The following is a 24,196-nucleotide window of genomic DNA, read 5'->3' on the forward strand; positions in this document are numbered from 1 at the left end:
TGATACTAGTGGCGGAGAACGATGGGAAAGTATAACATTTGCTTCCCTGGTGCGGTTACGATATGATAGGATTTGGAGATATTCTCTTCCCTGGTGCACTTGTCCCATTTGCTTTCAGGTACTATTTCATGTAATATGTTTACCAGGAAACTTGTTATGGATGTTCGAAAACCTAGAGAATGATGGGAAAGTATAACATAGCAAATAAATCAGTAGATAGTAAAAGAGAACATGGAAGAGGGAAGGTGCTTATTTGTGGAGATTAAGGGCGGGCATGATCTTTGCAAAGGAGATAGAGAGGAGTTTGTTGGAGCTGCATCGGGTGTTTTTAGACATGGTGTGATGGTTGAAGCTCAAGGGGAGCAGATGGATGATATTGAACACCATGTGTTCCCACGTGCATTATGTGAAGGATGGGACCAAGAATCAAGAGCGAAGGATCACTAGAGGAGTAGCAGGAAGTGGATGTGCATTGGTCTGATTTTGCTCCTCATCCTTATCCTTGTCGTCATCATTCCGCTTATTACTAGTTTCAAGAAATCCTAAGTTGGTTGAGAGTAATATACAGGAGCTTTGTTGGAACATTATTTCATTCATAGCTTTGGTTGTGTCAATTTTCATTCGGCCCTTTCGAAGTCTTTGGGAGTTTTCAAGCTCCATATGGAGAGAATATCATCATGTATTTCAATTTGGAAATTGGGTGTTTTATGTTTTAGTTCTATGTAGTTAGAAAATTGTGTGAAATTTTAAGTATGAGTACTTGAAGTTGTAGATCAAAACATCTTAGAGCACCATCGTGTTCATTTTTTTCCGGCAACTTTTTTGATGGAAAAATTATTGGGTGCATATTTCATGTTTTGACTTGGGGAATTATTTGGAAATTGATATGAAAATATTTATCATGCCTTCCTATTGTTATGCAATTGTTTGAAAGTTAAAACTTAAAAACACGGATTTTTGCGTTAAGCTTATTGAACTGGTGGCTCAAATTTACAAGAACGTTCAATTTACTAAGTAGTTTTCCCCGTTTCGAGGATAATATTTCGTGTTCTTCAAAAAAAAAAAAAAAAAAATCAACACTAACGAGAACACTTTTCCCACGGAGCAAATGTGGTACACTTTTTTGTAAGGACATATTGGACGGTCTCACTCTAAGGAAATCAAGTACAGTACCATACTAATATGTGAAACGATAGCCAAATACCAAACTCCAAAAATCTGATCTAATTTGGCTACGATGAGATAACCACACCCATAATAGTCGAGATTTTTTGTTGGGGCTAGAGAACCATGCTCAACCCGGACACCTAGGTACCAAGGACGGACTGGGACAAACACAAGATCTAACAAGTTTATGCACTTTGATGATTAACTACTTCTCATCCCTAACTCCTTCAAATTTGAACTTCAATGAACACAATTACGGGTTGGTTAATCTATAAAAAGTTTTATTATTGTTTTTGTGTGATCTAGTGAAAGTTAGTGGTTTTTTTCGTTTGTGCAATCAATAAAGACAAAGGCTTCTTGAAACAATAAGACCCTCTTTCCCCGCAATGTCGTAAAGTTATCCCCGTTTAGTGATCATAGTGTGTACTATCTGAGTGAGTATACCCTTAAATTGCTAAATTTCTTTGTGTCATATAATCATATCGCCATATATCGAGTTATAGGCCACAAGTCATGCATATCACAATCCTAGTGTCTAAGATCTAACTCAATCTAGCATTACTTGTGAAATAAATTTCCCGAACAAGTATCATTCTACCCACTTCAGGAAAAGAAAGAAAATTCCAAGAACAAAGAAAATACATCGTTTGACATACGGTTTAGTAGTTTACACACAAAAATCCAGCAAAAACCGTAAATCAAGTCTCGTTTGGTCAAGACCATATGATATCACATTAGGATTCATAGAACATCAATAAAAATCACATTATGGTAAAAGTGCCTCTTTTCATAAAACATACGAAAATCACATTATGGTACAAGTGCACGGTTTCGAGGTACCCGTCCTTCCATTCGTTGGTACATGTTCGATACGGTTTGTATGTAGTCGATGGATCAATCCCATACCGCTTATGCAAATGAGAGAACAGAGATTAGAGAAGGGTTTCATAGTAAGAATTTCAAGAAATTGACTATAACAATGAAATCCATTATCCCCTATACGAAAAATGACTCCCTACATATTTGCCTCAAGTGTAAATAGAAATGCAAGGAATTTTGGAAGTAAAGCATACCTTTTCCCTCATCGGTTAAGCTCCAAATGCTATATTTTATGAGTGGTCGTGGAACTTGACACCTGGAAATAACAAGGTGCTTGTCGTCACTTTCATAGTATCACTATTCACTATCTACTAAAAAAATCAGATTTCTTTTTGGGGTACATACAGTTCAAAAGTGGTTTTTATGTTAGCTTAAAATTAAACTGAACAATTCCTATTTGTGTGTGCTCAATGTCTCATGAGACCAAGAAGAACACTCCATAATTAAATGCAAACTGGTAGGGGTAATCTATGTGCTAAGTTATATATTGGAAAAGGATGGCCACACCAAATAGATTAGCTAAGGAGGAATTTTTCAACACAGTGAATGGGTGTGAACATACAGGCTTATCTTACAACGCCATTATCCTCAATAATTAGTGGTGTTTAAGCATAGAAGCAGGATGGTATCAAATTTAGATAGATTGTTTGTTAATAATACATGGCTCAACATATGGGATGGAGATAACGGTTCTTTAGGAGATCATTCCCCACTTTGTGTATACACATTTGGTCCCTATACACACAAATAGTCCCTTCCATTTAACAAATTCTGGTAGCCACATACAACTTCCAGAAGGTGTTACAGACTTTGAGATAATGGTTACTTTTTCACATTTATTTAGTTATTGATAGATAGAAGAATCATATATATTTTTTCCAAAAGTGTTACACATGTTAATCCATCGATGGTTCCAGCTAATAAAATAACCGTAGCAAAAGATTCAATTAATATTGTTACACAATATTGTTACACTTGATAAACTAGACAATGATATAGTCTATTTTCCTTAGTTTCTTGTGTCTAATTATAAAAAATTAATAGGAAAATAAAAAAAATAAATATAATAATAAAATAATAATAAAATAGTCAAATAAATAATATGCTACTACGCTCACGCCCCACTGCGCAGTATACTAGTATATGGGCCTTGAGCCCAATAGCAAGTTTGACACCTGACTTCGCTTTCCCTTCTCTCCATTCCTCCGAATTGTTGATTCTGAGACAATGTCATGGGGATTGGGATGGAAAAGATCAACAGAAATATTCCATTTAACATTACTTTACGGAGACGATGAAAACATAGAAGACGGTCTTAGATTTTCGACATCATCCTCGTCATCAGACGACGTCACTTCTATTAATAATAATGAATTAGGATTCAGAATTGAATTGGATTGGTCCGCAGGTGATGACGAGGATCAAGTCGCATTAAGACTTCAGTCTCAGTTAATGGTTGCTCTTCCACCTTTAGAAGATTCAGTTATCATTAATCTAATTAATAATAATAAAGATAATGTGGATGTGGATGAGAGACAAGTGTGTGTTGATATGAAGGTTAGGAAAAGGAGAGAGCCGTTGAGAGTTGTTCAGATGTTTAAGACTAATTTGTCCGGTCAGCAGAGTGATGGGATTGGTGTTTTGATTCGATTGATTCGATCTAATGCCGCCGCGGCTGTGGGTGTTGGAAGTGGGGATAATAGGTTCTTTGGTTTTGCTGAGCATTGGAAGACTGTTACTGTTTTGAGTCTTTGTGGGTGCAGTTTGTCGGTGAGTTGTGGTTCTTGATGAATTTAATGTGCATTCTTCTTATTTGTGTTGGATTAGGCTTTAATTTCATGTTGATCATATCTTGATTATATATGAATAAGAAACAAAGACATTAAGTTTGAGCTTTATTAAGAAATGTACGAGGGTTTTACTAGCTTATGTAGTGACAAAGTACTGGAAAAGATGTTCTACAAGAAATGTTGGCACTTATGAAGGGCAATGCAATTTGGTTAGTTATATGGATCTTAATGACATTTTCCTACTTTTGTTTCTAGGAGACAGATAGGTGTGTGCTGTATAGTGATGATTTAGCACGTACTAGTGTTGAGGCATTTTGAGGAAAAGCCAAAAAGTCCATCATGGGTTTCATGTTTTCCTCAATAGTCCAAAGTCCTCGACATTAGTTAATGATACATCATTACCATATGTATATGAACGGGGAGGTTATTACTGTATATCTATGATAGAGGACAACATCCCATTCCCCAAGATATAGGGTTATGTTGGGAAGGCGCCTAGCCAGTGAGCGGGTATGCTAACACCAGGGTGTCCTAGATCCTGGATATGTACTAATGATTGATCCATCACATACTAACGTTGAGGTCTTCTTGGGGAATCTTTAAACCCATTATGGGGTTTGGGCATTGGGTGTCTAAGTGGAGACTGTATGTGGTGGATTGTTACAGCTTTTACTGCACCTTGGCCCATCGCCTAGCGTCCAGGCTGACCCCTAGCACTTAAGGCTGCTTAGGCTCGCCCTCAAGTGTCGCCTATGCTAACCGTAGCGCCTAGTTAGTACTTCCGTCATTGGCCTAGCTAAGGGGATAGATATTTAATTGTAGCCCTCGCCACTCATTTTGTTATTTTGCTAAAACAAATAAAATCTTATTAACTCTTCTCTTTCTCTTCGTCTATATCTCTTGTTATGACTGACATGTGGTCATGTGGAGTCTTTCATATCTTGTTATAACCTATTAAAATGAATCGTTAGTTTTGATTTTTCTTGTAAAATAAAATAACGTGGGAACCGAGAAAGCAAAGAACTAGTGCATCACTTCCACATGAAATATTTCATTTTTAAGTGTTGCAATTATTGGAGTTTTTTCTCTAAGCTTGATCTTGGACATATTGTCAGGTGCTGCCTGTAGAGTTAACTCAGCTGCCACTGGTTGAGAAACTGTATCTCGAAAATAATAAGCTGTCAGTCTTGCCACCGGAGCTTGGTGAGCTGAAAAATCTGAAAGTTCTCCGAGTCGACTACAACTTTCTCGTTTCTGTTCCTGGTAAACTTGGAGTTTGCTCTTTGCTCGGGAATTTGTTAACTCTGACTTGTTCAATTGTTCGACGCTAGACTGATTTGGTCTTACTATGCTTTTTGTTCATTTTCATGATCTCATTCAGTACGTATAAGCAGTTGAGCTCAGGCAGTGTGTTGGACTGGTGGAGTTATCTTTGGAGCATAACAAGTTGGTCCGCCCTCTTCTTGACTTCAGGTCATTGAATAAGCAATTAACATCTCGAGTTTTTCTTTCACTTGATAGCTTCTCAATTTTGCTTGTAGTGTTTCAGACATTTCTCGCTAGATCTAATGTTTATATTCAGTTTGATGACAGGGCGATGTCTGAGCTATGTGTTCTTAGGCTTTTTGGCAATCCTTTAGAGTTCCTACCTGAGATATTACCCTTGCACAAGCTACGCCATTTGTCTCTTGCAAACATTAGAATTGAGGCAGATGATAATTTGAAATCTGTAAATGTTCAAATAGAGGTAAATATATCATGAAGTGTTAGTTAGACTCACCTATGCAGCTTGAATTGCCTGATAATTAGTTAGTTATTTATTAATTTATTTTGTGGTGATTGCAGACAGAGAATACTTCCTACTTTATTGCGTCTAGACACAACTTGAGTTCTTTCTTCTCTCTCATTTTCCGATTTTCATCTTGTCATCACCCTCTGTTAGCGTCTGCACTAGCAAAAATCATGCAAGATCATGGAAACCGCGCTTTTGTTGGTAAAGACGAGAATGCTGTGCGACAGCTCATCAGTATGATAAGTAGTGGCAACCGTCATGTGGTATGTAGATAGCTCTATATTCATTTGTTCCATATCTGTGGTTTTTCGGCCTTGGTCTGTAAATTTCTGTTCCTGACAGGTTGAACAAGCATGCTCTGCCCTTTCATCACTTGCTGCAGATGTTGCCGTGGCAATGCAATTGATAAAGTCCGACATTATGCAGCCCATTGAATCAGTACTGAAGTCTCTTGTTCCTGAGGAAGTGATCTCAGTGTTGCAAGTTGTGGTCAACTTAGCTTTTGCCTCTGATAGTGTAGCTCAAAAGATGTTAACTAAAGATGTATTGAGATCATTAAAAGTATTATGTGCTCACAAAAATACAGAGGCAAGTTACTACAACAACGTTATGATTTCTCGTGTTGATAGCTTGATATTTGTTCTTACTTTGATCTATGTTATGTTGGAATTTATATACCACCAGGTGCAAAGATTGGCTCTACTTTCTGTTGGTAACTTGGCATTCTCTTTGGAGAACCGCCGTGTTTTGGTTACATCTGAAAGTTTGCGTGAACTTTTACTGCACTTGATGGTTGCACCTGAGTCACGTGTAAATAAAGCTGCTGCCCGTGCTTTGGCAATTCTTGGTCTGTTCCCAAATTCTTATGCTGATGTGTAGTCTGACTTCCTTTTTAGTTTTAATTCCACATATTCCCTTTGTTCTTATTAGGTGAGAATGAGAGTCTGCGACGAGCACTAAAAGGGAAGCCAGTTGCCAAGCAAGGGTTGCGCATCCTCTCAATGGACGGGGGTGGTATGAAAGGTTTGGCAACTGTCCAGATGCTTAAACAAATTGAAGACGGAACTGGGAAGCGTATACATGAGATGTTTGACCTTATATGTGGGACGTCAACTGGAGGTATGCTTGCTGTTGCTCTCGGCGTGAAACAAATGACCTTGGACCAGTGTGAGGAGATATACAAGAAGCTTGGTATGTAAATAGTACATTATGCTGATATGTCTCGAGCTGTTTGTTTAGGTTTTCTGTTTGTTTAGGTTTTCTGTTTTTACATTGTGATTTCTCAGGGAAACTGGTGTTTGCTGAACCTGTCTTTAAGGACAATGAAGCTGCAACTTGGAGAGAGAAGTTGGATCAACTTTACAAAAGTTCATCACAAAGTTTTAGAGTTGTCGTCCATGGCTCCAAAGTATGTCGGAGTATTGGTATTTGGCGATTCTAATTGTGTTTGGGTATTAATTTTTTTAAAAGGACTAAACATCTTGTGGGAATCGTGTAACTTCACAACTCTATCTGCTGGAATCCTTAAAAATAATTTTTTAATATTAAGCTCTACATCTATACTTTATCTTTGTATACCATGAACTTGTAATATAAGAGCTGGAGAAAGAGTAATGTATAGTATTTGAAAATTCTATTGATGAATTTTATCTGAGATTGAGATTTATGACGGAGGCTTGAAAATCACTTACAGTAAAATGTCTTGCAGCACAGTGCAGATCAGTTTGAGAAGTTGTTAAAAGAAATGTGTGCTGATGAAGATGGCGATCTTTTAATAGAATCAGCTGTGAAAAGCATCCCAAAAGTTTTTGTTGTATCAACACTGGTCAGCCTGATGCCAGCTCAGCCTTTTGTGTTCCGTAATTATCAGGTATCTTCAGAGCTATTTTAAGTTATTTTTTAAATTTATTACTAGTATTAATTTGCTGATATATCACATGATATGGGATGTGCATTCGTAATTTGTCTTTTTTGGTGTTTACTTATCATTTTGCTTGGTTTATATTATAGTATCCTATTGGCACCATAGAGACACCTATGGGAACAACAGAGATTCCATCTACGAATTGGGGGCTTGGTACTGGTGCTGTTGGTCAAGCTAGATTTAAACGGAGTGCTTGTATTGGAAGCTGTAAGCATCATATATGGCAGGCTATAAGAGCATCATCTGCTGCTCCATATTATCTGGATGATTTTTCTGATGGTATATTGATACTACTATTCGTTTAATTCACTTTCTTTTGTAAGGTCTTGGTTAGTTAACTTTCATTCTTGGTCTCTATACTCTTTTGAATTTTAACCCTTTGGTCCTTCATTGGTTCTTAAGTTAAAATACAGTAGAACACAGTAGTTACCTCTGGAGTATTGTTGGCTTGAACCTTTTTTTTTTTGGATAAGTTATATTTGTGATATATTAGCTTTGGTTTTCCAGATGTAAACCGCTGGCAAGATGGGGCGATTGTGGCAAATAACCCTACTATTTTTGCCATAAGAGAAGCACAACTTCTATGGCCTGATACCAGAATTGACTGTTTAGTTTCTATTGGATGTGGTTCTGTTCGAACAAAGGTAATTAGTTATCAACCCTCCTGCTTTCGAATAATAATGAGAAACACTTCTGTATCCTTATTATATTCAGATGCTAGACAGCAATTTTTAGTAATTAGCTGCTACAGAAAGATGTATGACATGTTTAGTCCTCAATAAGAATTAAAACTTACTTCTTAGTTACTCAATCTACGTTTAATTTACTATTGTAAAATGAGGATCATATCCCTGCCCTTGGCTATGTAGGTTATGAGCATGACGTTTTCTGAGTTTTGTATATGGTAATTAATCTTGAATCTTTAAGGATTATGCTATACGACTTAACTCATAATGTTGTATCATTATGCAATATTGTTATACATATTGTCCCCGTGTCTCTCGTCTTACATATTCTAGATTTTTCATGTTGTGGAGTATGTGGTTGTGTACTTACTTCATAGGCTGTTAACCTTTGGCACCCTTGACATTTTGATTCGCCCAAGCGATGTGTTTGACTACATAGGAATGTTGTAAAAAAAGAAGATTAAATGAAGAACCTCGTCTAGGTGCAATAATTTCCTTAAGAATGCTCCACACTTCGTTGCTAAGGGTGTCGATGGATATCAAAAACCCAGAATGAAAACTAAATTGAAAATTTTCATTTGGTTTTGGTTCCTAGTATTATAATTCTATTTATAGGTGGATGAGGTGCTAGAGGGGGACTTCTCTTTGTGGGTTCGTTGTAGGTGGGGAGAGAATCAAAATTGGTGCTTGTTAACCAATGTCTATGGGCCGGTTGCGTACTTTCTAAAAGAAGATTTTTGGATGGAGTTGGAAGATGTGAGGGGGTGGTGTGGGGATGCATGGTGTCTTGGAGGTGATTTTAATGCAATTAGATTCTTATGGGAAAGAAAAGGCAGGATGGGGGAGGATAGATTCATGAGGTAATTTACACTCTTCATAAATAGAAATTGTCTCATTGACATTCCTATGAGTGGGGGGAGCTTCACTTGGTCTAGAGGGTCGGAGAACCCATCCATGAGTCGAATTGATAGATTCCTGGTAGCACCGGAATGGGAGGAGAGGTTCCCTAAGGAGTCTTTTCACAAGATTCCAAGACCTATTTCGGATCATTGGCCACTTATTTTGCAGTGTGAACCAAAAGAGGGAGGTCCTAGGCCACTCAAAATCGAGACAATGTGGTTTAAGGAGGAAAATCTTCTTCCTTTGATGGAGGAGTGGTGGAAATCCTTCAACTTCAATGGTAAAGCGGGGTTCATGCTATGGAAGAAATTGAATTGTCTTCAAGAAAAACTTAGGGTGAAGAAAGAATTTTTTGGAAGGGTGGACACAAAGATATGTTCGAAATTGGAAGAGGTGACCGCACTAGACTGGAAGGAGGAGGATGAGTTATTATCTAATGAGGAGAGAATGAAGAGGAAACAACTTAAGAAGGATCTTGTTTCTCTTCTTTTATTGGAGGAGACTTCATGGAGGCAAAAGTCTAGAGTCGAGGAGGTGAAAGAGGGGGAGAGAAACACAAATTTTTTTCACATGATGGCAAAGGCAAAGGGTAGAACTAACAATTTGTCCAAGCTTTGCATCGAGAACGTTCTTGAAGAGGATAACATGGTTATTGCTAACCTTGTTGTGGCCTACTACAAGAACCTTTATCATGAATCTAGTAGGTGGAGGCCAAGATTGGAAGAACTACACCTTGATAGAATCTCTAGTGAGGAGAGAGAGAGATTGGAGGCTCCCTTGCTCAAGGAAGAGGTGAAGGAGGCCGTTGATAAGCTAGGTGGTCCGGATGGGTTTCCTATTGTTTTCTTCAAAAGGTGTTGGAACTTTGTAAAAGAAGATGTTATGAGAATGGTGACGGAATTCCATGGTGATAGCTATCTTGATTGGCAGATTAACACAACTTTTGTCACACTAATCCCCAAAAAAGAAGGGCCCGAGGATCTCAAAGATTATAGACCAATTAGTCTCCTTGGGTCTACATACAAGATTCTTACCAAAGTGCTTGCTACAAGATTAAAGACGGTCATGGGGGGAATCATCTCTAACTTTCAAAATGCTTTTGTTAAAAAGAGACAAATACTTGATTGTTGCTTGGTAGCAAATGAGATTGTGGATTCAAAGAGTAAGATGGGGGAGGTGGTATGATTTTTAAAATGGACTTTATGAAGGCCTTTGACCACATCTCTTGGAACTTTCTTGATTTTGCCATGGACAAGATGGGATTTGGAGTTGTATGGAGACGATGGATTCGAGTTTGTATCTCTATGGCTCGCTTCTCCATACTTATCAATGGTGTTCCACATGGCTTTTTCCGAAGCTTGAGAGGATTAAGACAAGGTGATCTCTTTCACCTTTTTTGTTTATTATGGGGACCGAGGTACTTAGTAGGATGATATCGTCTTTGGTGGATGAGGGTCTCCTTGATGGGTTAAAAGCCTCTAATAAGGAGGGGGCTATTTCTATTTCTCACTTGCAATTTCCGGATGACACCATGTTCTTTGCTAGTGCCACGATGGAGAAAGCTATTAGCATAAAAAAATCTCTTTGCTTGGTTTGAGTTATGCTTCGGATTGAAAATCATCTTGTCCAAGTCCATCCCTTATGGCATTGGGGAAGTGGATAGCTTGATGGGAATTGCATATGTGTTGCCGTGTTGGGATGTAAGGTTGAGATGTTGCCGACGACCTATTTGGGATTGCCATTGGGAGCTAGAAGCAAGTCCATAGCTGTTTGGCTGAAGGTGTTTGAAAAAGTTGCTCCGAGGTTTGCGAGCTGGAAGTCTAAATGCCTTTCTTAAGGCGGGAGATGTACCTTGGTCAAGTCCACTTTGTCTAATATCCCTATCTACTTTCTCTCTTTGTTCCCTATTCTTTGGATGGTTGTGAAGAAACTAGAGAAGTTGTTTAGGGGTTTTATATGGGGAAGTGTGGGTGGAGAAAAGAAAATTCATCTTGTGAAGTGGGACCGGTTTTGTCTTTCTAACGATGAGGGAGGTTTGGCATGCAAGCACATCTTATTCACGAATCAAGTATTGATGGAAAAATGGTTGTGGAGATTTGGAGAGGATGAAGGGCATTTGTGGCGAAGGGTGCTGGTGGACAAATATGGTGAGGGGGCTACTAAATGGATCGTGAAGGAATCTTCAAATTCTTATGGAAATACTCTTTGGAGGGGCATTGTGGATGGATGGAATAAGTTTGTCAAAGGTATCACCTATACACCCTTATACACCCGGCACCAGAGAATCTATTTCAGTTTGGGAAGACATTTAGGTAGGTGAAGTATCATTGAAGGAGAGTTTTAGTGGTATCATTGAAGGAGAGTTTTAGTGGTATCTTCATGGTGTCAGATTACATGGAATGAGGGAAACAAAAAGTTGAGTGGAATGTGACTTTAAGTGGACTGTGAGTTGATTGGAAACTTGAATCCTATGAATCATTTTTGGCTAGTATTTATAAGGAGGGGGAAAAGTTTGGTGAGGTGGATAGAAGGAATTGGTTGTGGGACAACAAAGAGGAGTTCTCGGTGCGGTCGTTCTATTATGTGTTGCCTAAGGAGTATGCTTTGCACAACCTAGAAGACGAAGAGATAATTCATAACTTTCCTTACAAAAAGATATGGCGGATTCGATTCCATTTAAAATGGCTTTCTTTTGTTGGCTTGCTTTCTTGGGGAGAATTAAAACTATTGACTTCTTGAATAGAAGAGGTATGCAACTCCACAATGTTTGCCCACTTTGCAAAGTGAGTGAGGAGAATGTGGATCATTCCCTTCTTACTTGTGCCTTTTTGAAGAATATTTGGGACTCTTTTTTCTCATCATTCCTTAAACCTTGGAGGGCACTTTCTAACATCAAGGAAACACTAAGTAGTAAACTTATACTACAACCACTTTCTAACAAAGCATCATGGATTGCGGAACACCTCCCTAGAGCTATTAGCTATTGTTTGGAACTTGTGGAAGGAGAGGAACACAAGAATATTTGAGCAACTAGAAAAAGACATCCACAAGGTAGTGGTTTCAAAGAGGAGTTACACGATTGGGCATGTGCTAACCCATGTTTCAAAGGGGTGACCTACCAAGACATTATTTGTAATTGGGATACCCTTGTACTATAAAAGGGTTTGTAACCGGGCATGGGGGATCCGCTTGGGCATTTAGTTGCTCCTTGCTACTTCGCCTATTATTTGTAACACTATATCTTTATGTTATTACTAATGAATTGAATTTTACCGATCGAAAAAAAAAAACAAAAAAGAATTGGGTCTTCAAAAGATAACTTTGGAAGTTGGAACCAATTGAAGTCAGATCCAATGGATATCATCCAGCTCATCCAGCGAGTATTAGTAGTTAAAGGGATGAACAACAGTTGATACACCTTTGCTCTGGACATGCTCTTTGTCGGACTTAAATTGGATTAATGTTTAAGGATATTTTGGTATGCCCTTCAGCTCTCACAGTCATTTTAATGAAAGTGGATACACATTGCCGGATTCCAATTGGAATGATTCTGATGAAAACTCACTTTGTGGAAGCAGAAAGTAAGATGAACACCAATATATTAAACAAAAGACAAAACTAAAACTAAAGGAGGACACTAAAACACTATTAAAACTCAATTAAAATAATCAAAACCCTAAAATTCATCAGTAGGGGATAGACAGGATTAAACCCTCAAAGTTTCAAACACTTAAGTTTATGAACTCACAAAAACTAATGAATTCTATGGCTTAAAACCCTATATTACTATCATAAGGTTTCAATTAGAAATTAGAAGTCAAACACAAATTGGCAACTAGCATATCAATCTTATGCCAAAGAGGAGTTACTAAATCAAAAGGATTCCCTGATAATATATGGAATACTAAAAACAATTAAGTTAAACTCAATTATAAACTAAAATAATAGGAAACTTCTGATATGATGCGAAATGGACATTTGGATGACAACGTGTTGATAATCACATAATATGCATCATATCATTTTTTTTATTCTCATTCCGTGAACCTTGGGTTCCACCTTTAAATGTTAGAGAAGCCTTGGTGAAGAAATTGCCTTTGGATGCTTTGTCGACCAAGTCCAAGTGGCTAGCGGATCATCTTCTTAGTGCAGTACTTAATGGTTGGAGAGAAACTGGAGGATTTTCAAAGGAGAAAGAAATACACAGATTGTGAAAGACGTCAAACTAGTCTTTGTTCGATTGGGCTAGTGGGTGTCGAAGTTACAGACGGGAGTGGGTTGTATAGCTTTCATTTGTACTTTGGGATACTCTTGTCATTTAAGTTTATGTGTGGTAGAATAGTAGGATTGAATCGCTTTTTGCTACCTAAGATCATTAGATGTATTTTAAAATATCTATCTTTTTTGACATTATCAAAGAAAAAGAAGTGGATACACATCAAAGGATGAACATATAAAGTATGATCAAGATTTCTCTCTTCATATTTTTTTTTGTATCTATCTGGAATGAATTTTAAGTCGTATTAATGTAGTCTAAACATATTCAATTTGTTTTTATCTGAAACGAGGTTGATCTATTTTTCTTATATAATTGGACATGGTTCATAAGTTGGAGTTTGTCTTTCCTTCATTACCTTTTCCCATGTGTGTTTTCCATGGTGAAATGTTTGATATGTTACCTTGTTTGGATTGTTTAGAAAACACATTATTCACTTGGGAAAATAATTCTTTTCCCGCAAGATTTTAAGAGTTCTACATGACCACCTTCCAAGAAGACAAAGTTTTTGCCTTGTGAGTTGAATGTTATGTTTTACTTTTTGACTTCACTAAGACAATAACCTTGTATTTGGGGGTGATGTTTGACATCTTTAAAGGGGTTGCTCTTTATAGTTAAGATTTAAGAATTCATTTACGAACCAGAACCAACGAGTACCAGCAATACTTGGAGCTTCATTTATAGTTATTGTTTCTATAATTTGAGAGCTCGAATTTGAAAGTCTGAAACCAACAAAAGCTTATGGTTCTGGTCTCAAAATTCTTAAAGAACTGAAATCAAATTGTCCCCTTTTACTACTTTTTACATCCACCTTCACGTACTTTCTTATTTGCATTCTCTTCAAGAGATAATTATTCGCAAACCACACCCTTTTTTGTTTATTCGCAAACCACACCTTTTTTTTTTATTCGCAAACCACACTTGTAAGAAAAACAAGCAAATAGAGTACTATATTATGAAAGTGAGCAGTTTTGGTGGAACATAAAAGGATTTTAGATCAGCAAAGAAGCTCCAAGCAATGCATTGTCTTTCTCGTCTCATGATATCTCAACATGCCCATGAGAGACCAGGGGGTAATCAAATTTTATTGTATTATAATATTATTAGGTTGGGGCGGGGGATCTATTAATTAGCACTTACATCAGAGTATGTTTCATGTCAAAACCCCACTAAGACTAAAATATCGCAAGCAATCGTTGACAATTGATACCATAAACAGTCTTGTTGTTTCCTTGTTATAAGTATTAGTATCTTTTTGAATTGGAAATGGTTCAAGACTTTCCACTGCTGGTCGTTTGATGTGGGATATACTCTTTCACGCCATTTGCTGGGGGATTTGGTTGGAGAGGAATATGAGGCTCTTTGAAGATAAGAAAGAGTCACTTGATGGCATAGTTAGCAACATCAAGTCTATGGTTTGGAATTGGGTATTTGTCTATGGTGCTATGAAGCACATTAGATTTGATGATGTTATGTTCAACTGGGAAGCTGTAATGATGGTTGTATTTTGAATTGATTTGCTTGTAAAATGGGTTGTAGTGTGACCCCCTCCAGCACACTGCTCTTTAATAAAACATTGTTGTTTATCAGTCAAAATAATAATAGTACTAGTATCTTCTTGATCGCTTAAGCATTGTAGGCAATAACCACCGTATATCATAGTCTAATCAACCAAAACCAGTGAACAGGATGGGGGTAGCTGATTCCTGGGTTGTGACTGGCGGGGGATTTGTGTAACTTGTTGGGGTTCTATTTTATGTTTGGGGTCCTGGGTATTGAGTCCTGTTCCTAGTTGTAGCAGCCGGCTACTTCTAGGTGTGGAAATTTCTTACTTATCTCAAATACATTAAATTTTATGATTTAAAAAAAGAAAGATTTACTTCTAGATTTTTTTTTTATTGAATCGTTTGTGCTTTGGTCCTAGTTATTTGTTTTTTATTGAATTGTTTATGCTTTGAGTTTCCTTTAATCTTATGACCAACATATTCGGAATATAAAAGTAGAAAAAATAAGGCTGAAAGGTATTTTGCATTTCAAAAATTCTTTAGTCAAAATCATCTGGGAGTTTTGGGTTTAAAAAAGAAGTTTACCAGAATGAAATTGCGTGAAAGAGCTTTTGTCCATCAACAATGTACAAGTTCTGATATTAATAGATGCAGTTTGGGTTGTTCCTTTGTTATCGATGGCAGCATTTGTGTAGATGTGATTATTTTGACATTGACTAGATTACCTGCCCATGATGGGCTATAATTATGCATTCTTCTGGGTTCCTTTTGTGAACTTTCACTTATAAAGTGTAGCACTCTTATTCATTAGGTGTGTTGGGTCATTCCTAGTTGGGTGGTTAGCTTTTAGACCTTTTAGCGTCTGGGAAAGCTCGGTCTTTTCCCTGTGCTTTAGCGATGACTTATTCCCTCATTTTGTTGGAATTTGCTCAAGGGGTACAAGCTTCTGAACTCTGAAGTCGTGTACTTTTTCCCCGCTTGGACTGATACAATATTCGTTACATGTTAATTATTAATACTGTATCCTTTGAAAGCTTGTTATTCTTGTGGTGCAAGGAGCAATTCTGGTCTCTTTGTATTCTGTGGGGAGTATCTTTTACTTGGGGAGAGTACATATTTTGGTGTATTCTTTTTGGGAAGAGGCTTTTCTCTTGTTTCTGGTAATTTAGTATAAATTTTATTGCTCGGAGATCACTTCAGACCAGTGGAAAATGGATTGATTGCCCTGTTGAATGTGCTTCTTCAGTAGGAATTATAAACAAATTGTTTTGTTACTTACGTAATAATCTAGTGAGACTTAATGCAATTGCATCACATCATGCTAGGAAAATAGTTAATTGTAAAATAAATGTATCCATCGATGTCTAAACACTATGAGTATAAATTTGAAAGTTATAGTAGGAGATCGTCACAGTTTATGATTTAATTTTCTAATGAGTATATTATTACTTCAGGCTCGCAAGGGTGGGTGGCGTTATCTGGATACTGGTCAGGTGTTGATTGAAAGTGCATGCTCAGTGGACCGGGTGGAGGAAGCACTGGATACACTGCTGCCTATGCTTCCTGAAATTCAATATTTTCGATTCAACCCTGGTAAGTGGAAATGACATACCATTTACCAATGAACTAACTCAACCAGTCAATATTTCTATGTTACATGGACACACCATATTTTGAAAATAGTCTTTATTGGATACGTATTAACATGTCCATGTCGGACAAATAGTGTAAGTGATATACCTCAATTTTTTATATTTCGCCATGTCAGACATTCCGTGACACACCTATTTGTGTCAATGTAACTTAGCAATATTCCTTAGGAGTGCATGTGTTTCTGATTTCTCACTCTGTTTGGCTATAGGGTATGTAATACTATTTGCTTCTCTTGAGCCGAGTTAGTCAACATAAAAAGAAGATAAAGTCTGAATGGTGCAAACTGTTACGTACTTTGAATATGTTAAAAGTATGTTTTCAAGATTTGTTGGGGTTGGCTCTACAGATCTTCTGAATTAGAAAAGTACTTGATGATATTATTTTAATTACCTTGCTACTCAGCCTGACACTGACCAAGAGATGTGTTAAAAAATTAAAATAGGCATCTTTACTAAAGTGGACAAATTTTCTTCCCGTACAGTTTCCGACCATCCTAGTTTTAGAATAGTTATCCGATCTTCATTTTTTTATCCATAAAGAAAAAAGGACCTTTGAATCTAATTTATAGTTCATTTTTCATAAATGCTATTCGGTTATATCATTTAATGTTCTTATATATAAATCAGATTGACAGGGATGCTTATGTTGGTGTCCGACTTGGCGACACGTGAAGTAGGACACAGGGACACGGCTAGTTAGAAAAAACACTATTAATTCACTTTAGTTACACATCTATTTCTTGGGATCAAGACTGTACAAATAAATAACTATGAAAATTTTACATGTGTTCTTACAAATAAATAACTATGAAAATGGCATATCAAGGAGGTTTAACTATGTCACTAGATAAATTTGTTAGTCTTTTAGGGATGAAGAAACCCTAGTTTGAAGTTGTGTGCACATTGTGTTTGTGTGTCCGACACGGATATTTTTAAGAATATGAAGTGTCCATGACTCCATGTTACTTAGTCTTATATCCTTGTTTACTAGTGTAGTTTAACAAGGTACTTAGCGTTTCTCCAGATTCCCAGAACACATTAGGCTGAAAGTTTATTGTCGAATGACCCACACATCACAAAATGATTCCTGTGGAGTTGCTACTGCGATGTCACAGAAATATATAGTAACCCACATGCCGATGTTGAAGCAGATGCTTTTTTGTGTTTTATTTGTTCTTTTGAATATTTTATTATAAAGTTTCATTTAATCGTTCTTTCTATATCACAATCCTTTTAACTTTTAAGCAAGACAGACCATTGCCATTGAAGTTAAAGAACTGTAGTTTTGAGTCTTGTTGTCATTGTGGCAGTTGATGAGCGTTTTGGCATGGAGCTGGATGAAACAGATCCTGCAATCTGGATGAAGTTGGAAGCTGCAACACAGGATTACATTGAAAGCAATTGTGAGGCCTTCAAGAATCTTTGTGAAAGATTACTTCTACCATACCAGAATGAAGAAAAATGGTCTGAGAAGTTGAAGTCCCAACATTTCCCTAAAACAAAGCTTTCAAGTATGGGTATGTATAAATGCGTCCCTTCTTCGCAATCAGTCATTACAGTCTGTATTCGATTCAAAGTGAGCATATTGAATCCGTTTTTTTTTCTTGTAGTGCTCAATGAGAACAGTCCATCATTAGGTTGGAGGCGTATGGTACTTCTTGTTGAGGCTTCTCATAGTCCTGATTTAGGAAGAGCTGGTCATCATGCCCGGTCTCTTGAGTCATTTTGCACAAGTATTGGTATAAAGCTATCCCTAATGAATAGGATGTCGGGTTTCTCAAAGGCAGTGCCTGCCACGACATTTCCTAGTCCGTTTACGTCTCCTATGTTTTCTGGAAGCTTTCCATCAAGCCCACTTCTTTACAGCCCTGAAGTTGGCCAACAGAGGATCAATCGAATCGATTTAGTTCCCCCTCTAAGCTTGGATGGTTTTCAGACTGGGAAGGTACCTGGCTCGCCACCATCTCCTTCAGGATCCAGGAATCTCTCAGTTCCTGTGCAATCATTGCTCGAGAAACTGCAAAATGCTCCTCAAGTAGGCGTTGTACATTTGGCACTTCAAAATGATGCGGTTGGTTCTGTATTAAGGTTGATCTCTCAGTAGCTTTTCTTTTTCCACTTTTAAATGTTGGTCTGAGATGAATTCTGAGCCACTTGTATCCATTTATCAGTTGGCAGAATGATGTTTTTGTGGTTGCTGAACCTGGGGAGCTTGCAGATAGATTCTTACGGAGTGTTAAATTTAGTTTGTTATCCACGACAAGGGGTCACAACCGAAAGGAAACATCAGCCCTAGCAAAGGTTTTAACTGTCGCTGATTTGGTTGCGTACAGGCCGTACTTCCAAGTTGGGGGTATCGTCCATCGGTATATCGGGAGACAAACTCAAGTATGAATTTCTTTTTTATTTAATAATTTAGCAGCTTTGTTAGGTTCACATTCATCAGGATTCCTGGATAGTGAGAGAGAAGGAGAGGAAGAGCAAAGGGGAGATGTTGCTCCACCTCCTCCAGTTATTTGAGGAAAATGAATACTCTTCATTTAAGTAGTGTTGTTTTCCTTGGTTTCCATACCCTTGAATACTATTCATTTAAGTAGAGTGTTGTTTTCCTCTCTCTACAATCTAACCATAAGATTGTTTACACTCTACTCAAAACTTGTATTCTTTACCAAAGTACCATTGACCAAAGTACCAAAACTTGTATTCTTGTTGCTGCTCTGCTCTATAATTTTACAAATCTGTAAAACTTTCCTTGTGAGATTTTAACTAAAAGAAGGGGATGATGGAAAGTCTTTTAGGTGGTTTCACCACCCACTAAATCCTTGCCAAAGAAGAAGTATATTTAGTTGAACTTTGCTACCATTTCAAAACTGCAAAATTTTAGCTGAATTTGCATTTTCTTTGTAGGGATTTTGGTGGTGAAACCACCTATCAAGCTCTTAAATCAACCTCCGTTTAATTAAAATCTGATCAGGAAACTTTTCCGAATTCACAAGGTAAACAACCACAGCCATAAATGCAAACAATAACAAGTTGTTTTTATTATGGCATTTGAAGGTAATGGAAGATGACAAAGAAATTGGGGCGTTTATGTTTCGTCGAACCGTGCCATCGATGCACTTAACACCGGATGATGTTCGTTGGATGGTACTTTTGCTCATCTCCCATCTCCTTTGGCATATTAGTTAACTGATTTACTTCACTGCTTCCCATCCCTTAATGTCCTGATCAGCTAGTGCTTGTGTTTGGGTGTTATTCATTGTGCTTTACAATATCTTGCAATAGTCTTTGTAAGTTCTTTTGTATTAGTAAGATTATATTATTGCTAATGAAGAAGAAAGTTTAGAGAGAAAAGAGAGTACGTCTTAAACTCTTAATTAGTTTCGACCTTCTCTCACACCTCTTATATAGGAAAATAGCCTGTTTACAATATGGAAAACCTCAAAAACACGGGTCGTGGGGATTAAGCCCCCCTCCCCCCCAATGAGGGACATTTCCCAACCCTTCGTGTGGGCGAAGTGTCCCACGTATTTAATGACTCACGCAGACCTCTAATAGTATTACTTGAAGGGTATTATAATTATGGAATGAGGAAGCTTGAGTTTTTAGGTTTTGCCTCCCCTACTTTTGTTTCAATCCTGGTGAGAAGACCTATTCTTGAGGTGGCCCTGTTTGAATAAGCAACCCATGTCTTTGTACCTCTAGAACAGATGTTCAGGAGAAAGGAAGAGGTTGATCATGTGAAAGCTGGTAGCCTTTGAATACATCCTTAATTCTCGACAAATATGTTCAATTGTTTTTACCAACTTGTGTACATCTTTGACAGAGGATGGATGTAATCTCCTTTTTCTTTTTCTTTTTTAAAAAAAAAAAATACATTTATTATCATTATTATTATTGATAAGCATTGCATTGCTGGGGGTGACAGTTCAGTATAGTTATATGATGACAGTTATATTCAATTTCTTACAAAAGGAAATCCCACTAGATAAAAGCAAGCAACACCCCCTCCGCCTTTGACTAATCCAATCTAGTTTCTTTCACCTTCATTGTCACCTTGTCTATCTCCTTCGTTTTCACTTCAAAGTTTCTCCAGTTATTGTCGTTCGAAAGTACCTAAACAATTGCTTTAGGTAAATGTTTCACTCTCCATCTTACCTTTGGAGAAAGGGCATTGTGATGTGGACATGAGTCAGGTCATAGTCAATTCAAGCTCATGGGTTGCATGCACTAGGTGAGCGGTGAGCCCCCATATAATTTAGTTGGTCCAATATGAATTGTTTTAATTAGTAGCAGCCTTATGTCTTAATTTAATTGGCTTTGCTTTGTTGTCAACTAGTATAAATAAGGGCTTGTAAGTAGGGTTTTTCAGTAGTTGATGTCTTATGTTATTGAAAGAGATTAAATAAAAGAGAGACTTTTTAGAGTATCGATTTCATAACGTTTGTTGGCTTCCGCCAATTGTTCAATCTACGTTACATTGTCTATAATATCTCATCCTAATGCATCCTTGATTTCCTCCCATGATATTCATTAATCTCTTTAAAACAACTTCTACTTTCTTTTAAGTGTTGTTATAGTAACATTTGCTTGAACTGAGTAACTTCACTTTTGAGTTCATGTTTAGTTACTTTCACAAACAAGAAATATGGGAACAAACCACGTCTTCAGGTATATTCTCATTCCTTAATATCTCAGACCATGATCCTGCCGTACTGCTTTGGGGAATGATATTTAGTCAGGCCTGGATGGGTTTCAACACTAATTTTCTTAAGAAATGTTTGGAAATTGTGAGAGAGGATGTGATGGAGACAGACTCTGAGGTTTTCATGATATTGTTTTTGTCTAATAGTTTGAACAACACCTTTATTAAGCTTATCCCTAAAATAGAGGGCTGAAGATATCAGTGTATAAAATGATTTCTAAGGTCTTGTCTGCGAGAATGAAGGGGGTGATTGGTAATCTCATCGCAGAGGAACAAGGGTCTGTTGTTAGTGGTCATCAGATGTTCGATGGGGTGTTGGTTGTCAAGGAGGCTATTGAGGATAGGCGGGTTAGAAGTAGCCCTTGTCTATTGTGCAAATTTGATCTGCGTATGACTATGTCTGTTGAGATTTTCTAGATTACGTGATAAGGCAGATCGGTTTTGGTTGGAAGTGGCGAAAGTGAATTAGGAGATGTATCTCTTCGACTTCCTTTTCTATCCTGATCAGTGGGCCACCGACGGGTTCTTTTAGAGTTCTAGAGGTATCAGGCCTGGTGATCCCCTATCACATCTCTTTTTCTTTTGTGGATGGAAAGAAATAGGAGACTCTTTGATGATTGTGTGACGTCTATACCAGAGGGGATTGTTATATCGATCAAAGGTCTAATTTTTCTTTGTTCGAAGTTTTGGAGGAGTTGAGGGACACACCCTTTGCCAACTTTATGGTCCAATGGGATTCCTTGCTCATGTAGTTTCTTGTTGGTGGTGGTCTTGTTCTAAGTGGCAGTTTTCTCATTTTACTTTCATGGCATACCTCATCTTACATTGTTGATATTATAGCTCTACATAAAATACACATGTCACCGGTAAAAATAAATAACAAACATAAAATAAAAAATAGACAAAAAAAAACTGCTGCATCCATGGGTTGTTCCAACTGCTTTCTATTTTAAATATATTGTTGTATTATTTATTTATTTATTTTGTATAGTAGGTATAATAGTCACTCAATTGCAAAAGCTATTATTTCGGATAAAAAGTTATGTATTTGTAGTCTACCCTAGATTATTTGTTTCCTATGCCTTGATTTGTGTAAGTTTATGTGGTCAATCAACTTAGACTCTTAGATTAAAGATAATATTAGTACATTAGAAAAAGGCCAAAAGTAAAATCTAGTTCTTGGAAAATAAAATCGACTCTAGATACTGTTCATCACCTGAAAACCAGCAGAATGCCCTTTTATCATTAGGTTAAGAAACTGCGAAAAGGTCAAATTCCCTTTGTTCTCAATGTTTATGGTTCCTTCACATTTCAGGTACCAAATTGTTGAAAGTGGCTGCCTTAAATATCTTACTCAGTAATGGTAGTTTCTGCTTGTTCTCAGCCTGTTGTGACCATTTTGAATTCTCCAGGTTGGAGCATGGAGGGATAGGATAATAATATGCACTGGAACATATGGTCCTTGTCCAAGTTTAGTCAAGGCCTTTCTAGATTCTGGTGCAAAAACTGTTATTTCTCCATCAATTGAACCACCAGAAATGCAGTTGACAACATTTCATGGGTCAGGAGAGTTCAAAGATTTGGAGACTGGAAGATTTGAGATTGGGGATGAAGATGCAGATGATGAAGAAGTGGAACCTTCTAGTCCAGTGAGTGACTGGGAAGACAGCGACTTGGAGAAAGGCGGGGAACATTCATATGGTTGGGTAGATGAGGAAGAAGAGTTATCCAAGTTTGTGTCCCATTTATACGATGCACTCTTCCGGGAAGGAGCAAGAGTGGATGTCGCCCTTCAACATGCTCTCCACTTGCATCCAAAGCTGAGGTATTCATGCCATCTTCCCAATATACCGTAGTTTGTACATTGACATAATACACCAAAGAAATGTGAAAGAAAGAGTAAATACCAAGAGGAAGAGAGAATAATACATGTAGCCATTATATTAGTGAGAAAATAACGAGGGTTGTTTTACCCATTTTGAGGCTGAGAATGAATAAGTTTATGTACCCGGCTTATCCTGATTACTCATTGTAGTAATGTGTGTAATCTCTTAATATAAACATTGAAATGAATGTACAATGGTTTTACCCTGAGATCCAAATTTCTTCAACCAAGCAAGCTGTCTTAAGAGCTTTCAGGCTATTCAAGGTATTCTGCTACTAGTCCATGCCTACAATAAATATTTATTAGTTCTTTATGTGAGGTGGTATTTCCCATTTCCCTTCTAAATGCTACAATAATTCACTAAGTCGCTGGTTTTGTTTTCTTATTAATGGTAACAGGGAATTAGCCAACTGGTCCTTAAGTATCATTCGGTTCCTTGAAAGTGACCTCTGCGCGTGGCTTTAACCATAACTTCCACTCTCTCCTCCTTTAGTATACAAGTTTCTAGTTTTTCAGTAAGGAACCAAGATTAGTCATTCGCCCTATTAAAGCAACAGGACTTCAAGATCTCTGGAGGCAACATATTGACTCCAAAATTTCACTTATGGCTATACTTGTTTGCGTATGTAAGTTCCATGGAAATTTGAGCTAGAGTATGAGTGGTTTGAAGAAGAATAGGGATGTTTCAAAGTGTTGATACCTTCATATGGGAGGTATCAAAGATTCAAAGTTCTTGTCCTCCATTCTAATGCCTAGGAAAGAACAAGACGTTGCGTCTCTATGTACCTGCATAAAAAGTACACTCGTCGTTTGTGTTTCCTCTCATTTTTGGATTTTCTCTTGTAAGAAATTTCTTGTGCTGGCTGGAACCCAAGTTTCCAAAGGGTTTAAGGCTATATATGTGAATGTGTTGAGGTCGAAGCGTCGATCCCCCTGTGGACTGAGTATTTGCAACCAACTATAAGCTGCTTTGACCGTAAATATTTGCAATGGTGTGAACTACGAGTTTAGGTAAGAAGAGTGTAAAGTCTCCTA

General features: G+C 37.4%; 1 protein-coding gene across 4 annotated transcripts; it reads left to right on the top strand.

The window, feature by feature from the left end:
* Positions 1-3,192: 3,192 nt before the first annotated feature.
* LOC147504180 (phospholipase A I-like protein) lies at positions 3,193-23,370 on the top strand. 4 transcript variants are annotated; one of them, XM_086557235.1, is made up of 18 exons: positions 3,193-3,816; positions 4,952-5,099; positions 5,231-5,309; positions 5,430-5,583; positions 5,682-5,891; positions 5,971-6,216; positions 6,313-6,475; positions 6,559-6,819; positions 6,915-7,036; positions 7,337-7,498; positions 7,639-7,831; positions 8,060-8,196; positions 16,374-16,512; positions 17,882-18,088; positions 18,182-18,659; positions 18,743-18,959; positions 19,629-19,718; positions 22,689-23,370. In XM_086557235.1, the coding sequence occupies exons 1-18, from the start codon at positions 3,274-3,276 to the stop codon at positions 23,130-23,132; spliced, it is 3,993 nt and encodes a 1,330-aa protein (XP_086413361.1). In that variant the 5' UTR covers positions 3,193-3,273; the 3' UTR covers positions 23,133-23,370. The 4 variants fall into 4 exon arrangements, 3 of the variants coding, with proteins under 3 accessions (XP_086413361.1, XP_086413362.1, XP_086413363.1); XR_015192999.1 differs by having other exon boundaries at positions 3,203-3,816; positions 19,479-19,718; XM_086557236.1 differs by having other exon boundaries at positions 3,203-3,816; positions 22,592-23,370.
* The last annotated feature ends 826 nt before the right edge of the window (positions 23,371-24,196 follow it).

This window comes from Coptis chinensis, chromosome 4 (assembly GCF_015680905.1).
Source record: "Coptis chinensis isolate HL-2020 chromosome 4, ASM1568090v1, whole genome shotgun sequence".
Taxonomy (NCBI): domain Eukaryota; kingdom Viridiplantae; phylum Streptophyta; class Magnoliopsida; order Ranunculales; family Ranunculaceae; genus Coptis; species Coptis chinensis.

What these genes read in the sequence shown, in the direction of transcription:
- LOC147504180 (XM_086557235.1), top strand. Translation starts at nt 3,274, where the DNA reads ATGTCATGGGGATTGGGATGGAAAAGATCAACAGAAATATTCCATTTA. An exon ending in TTGTCGTCCATGGCTCCAAA is followed by an intron (nt 7,037 to 7,336) that starts GTATGTCGGAGT and finishes AATGTCTTGCAG; the next exon opens with CACAGTGCAGATCAGTTTGA. An exon ending in ATATCGGGAGACAAACTCAA is followed by an intron (nt 18,960 to 19,628) that starts GTATGAATTTCT and finishes TGGCATTTGAAG; the next exon opens with GTAATGGAAGATGACAAAGA.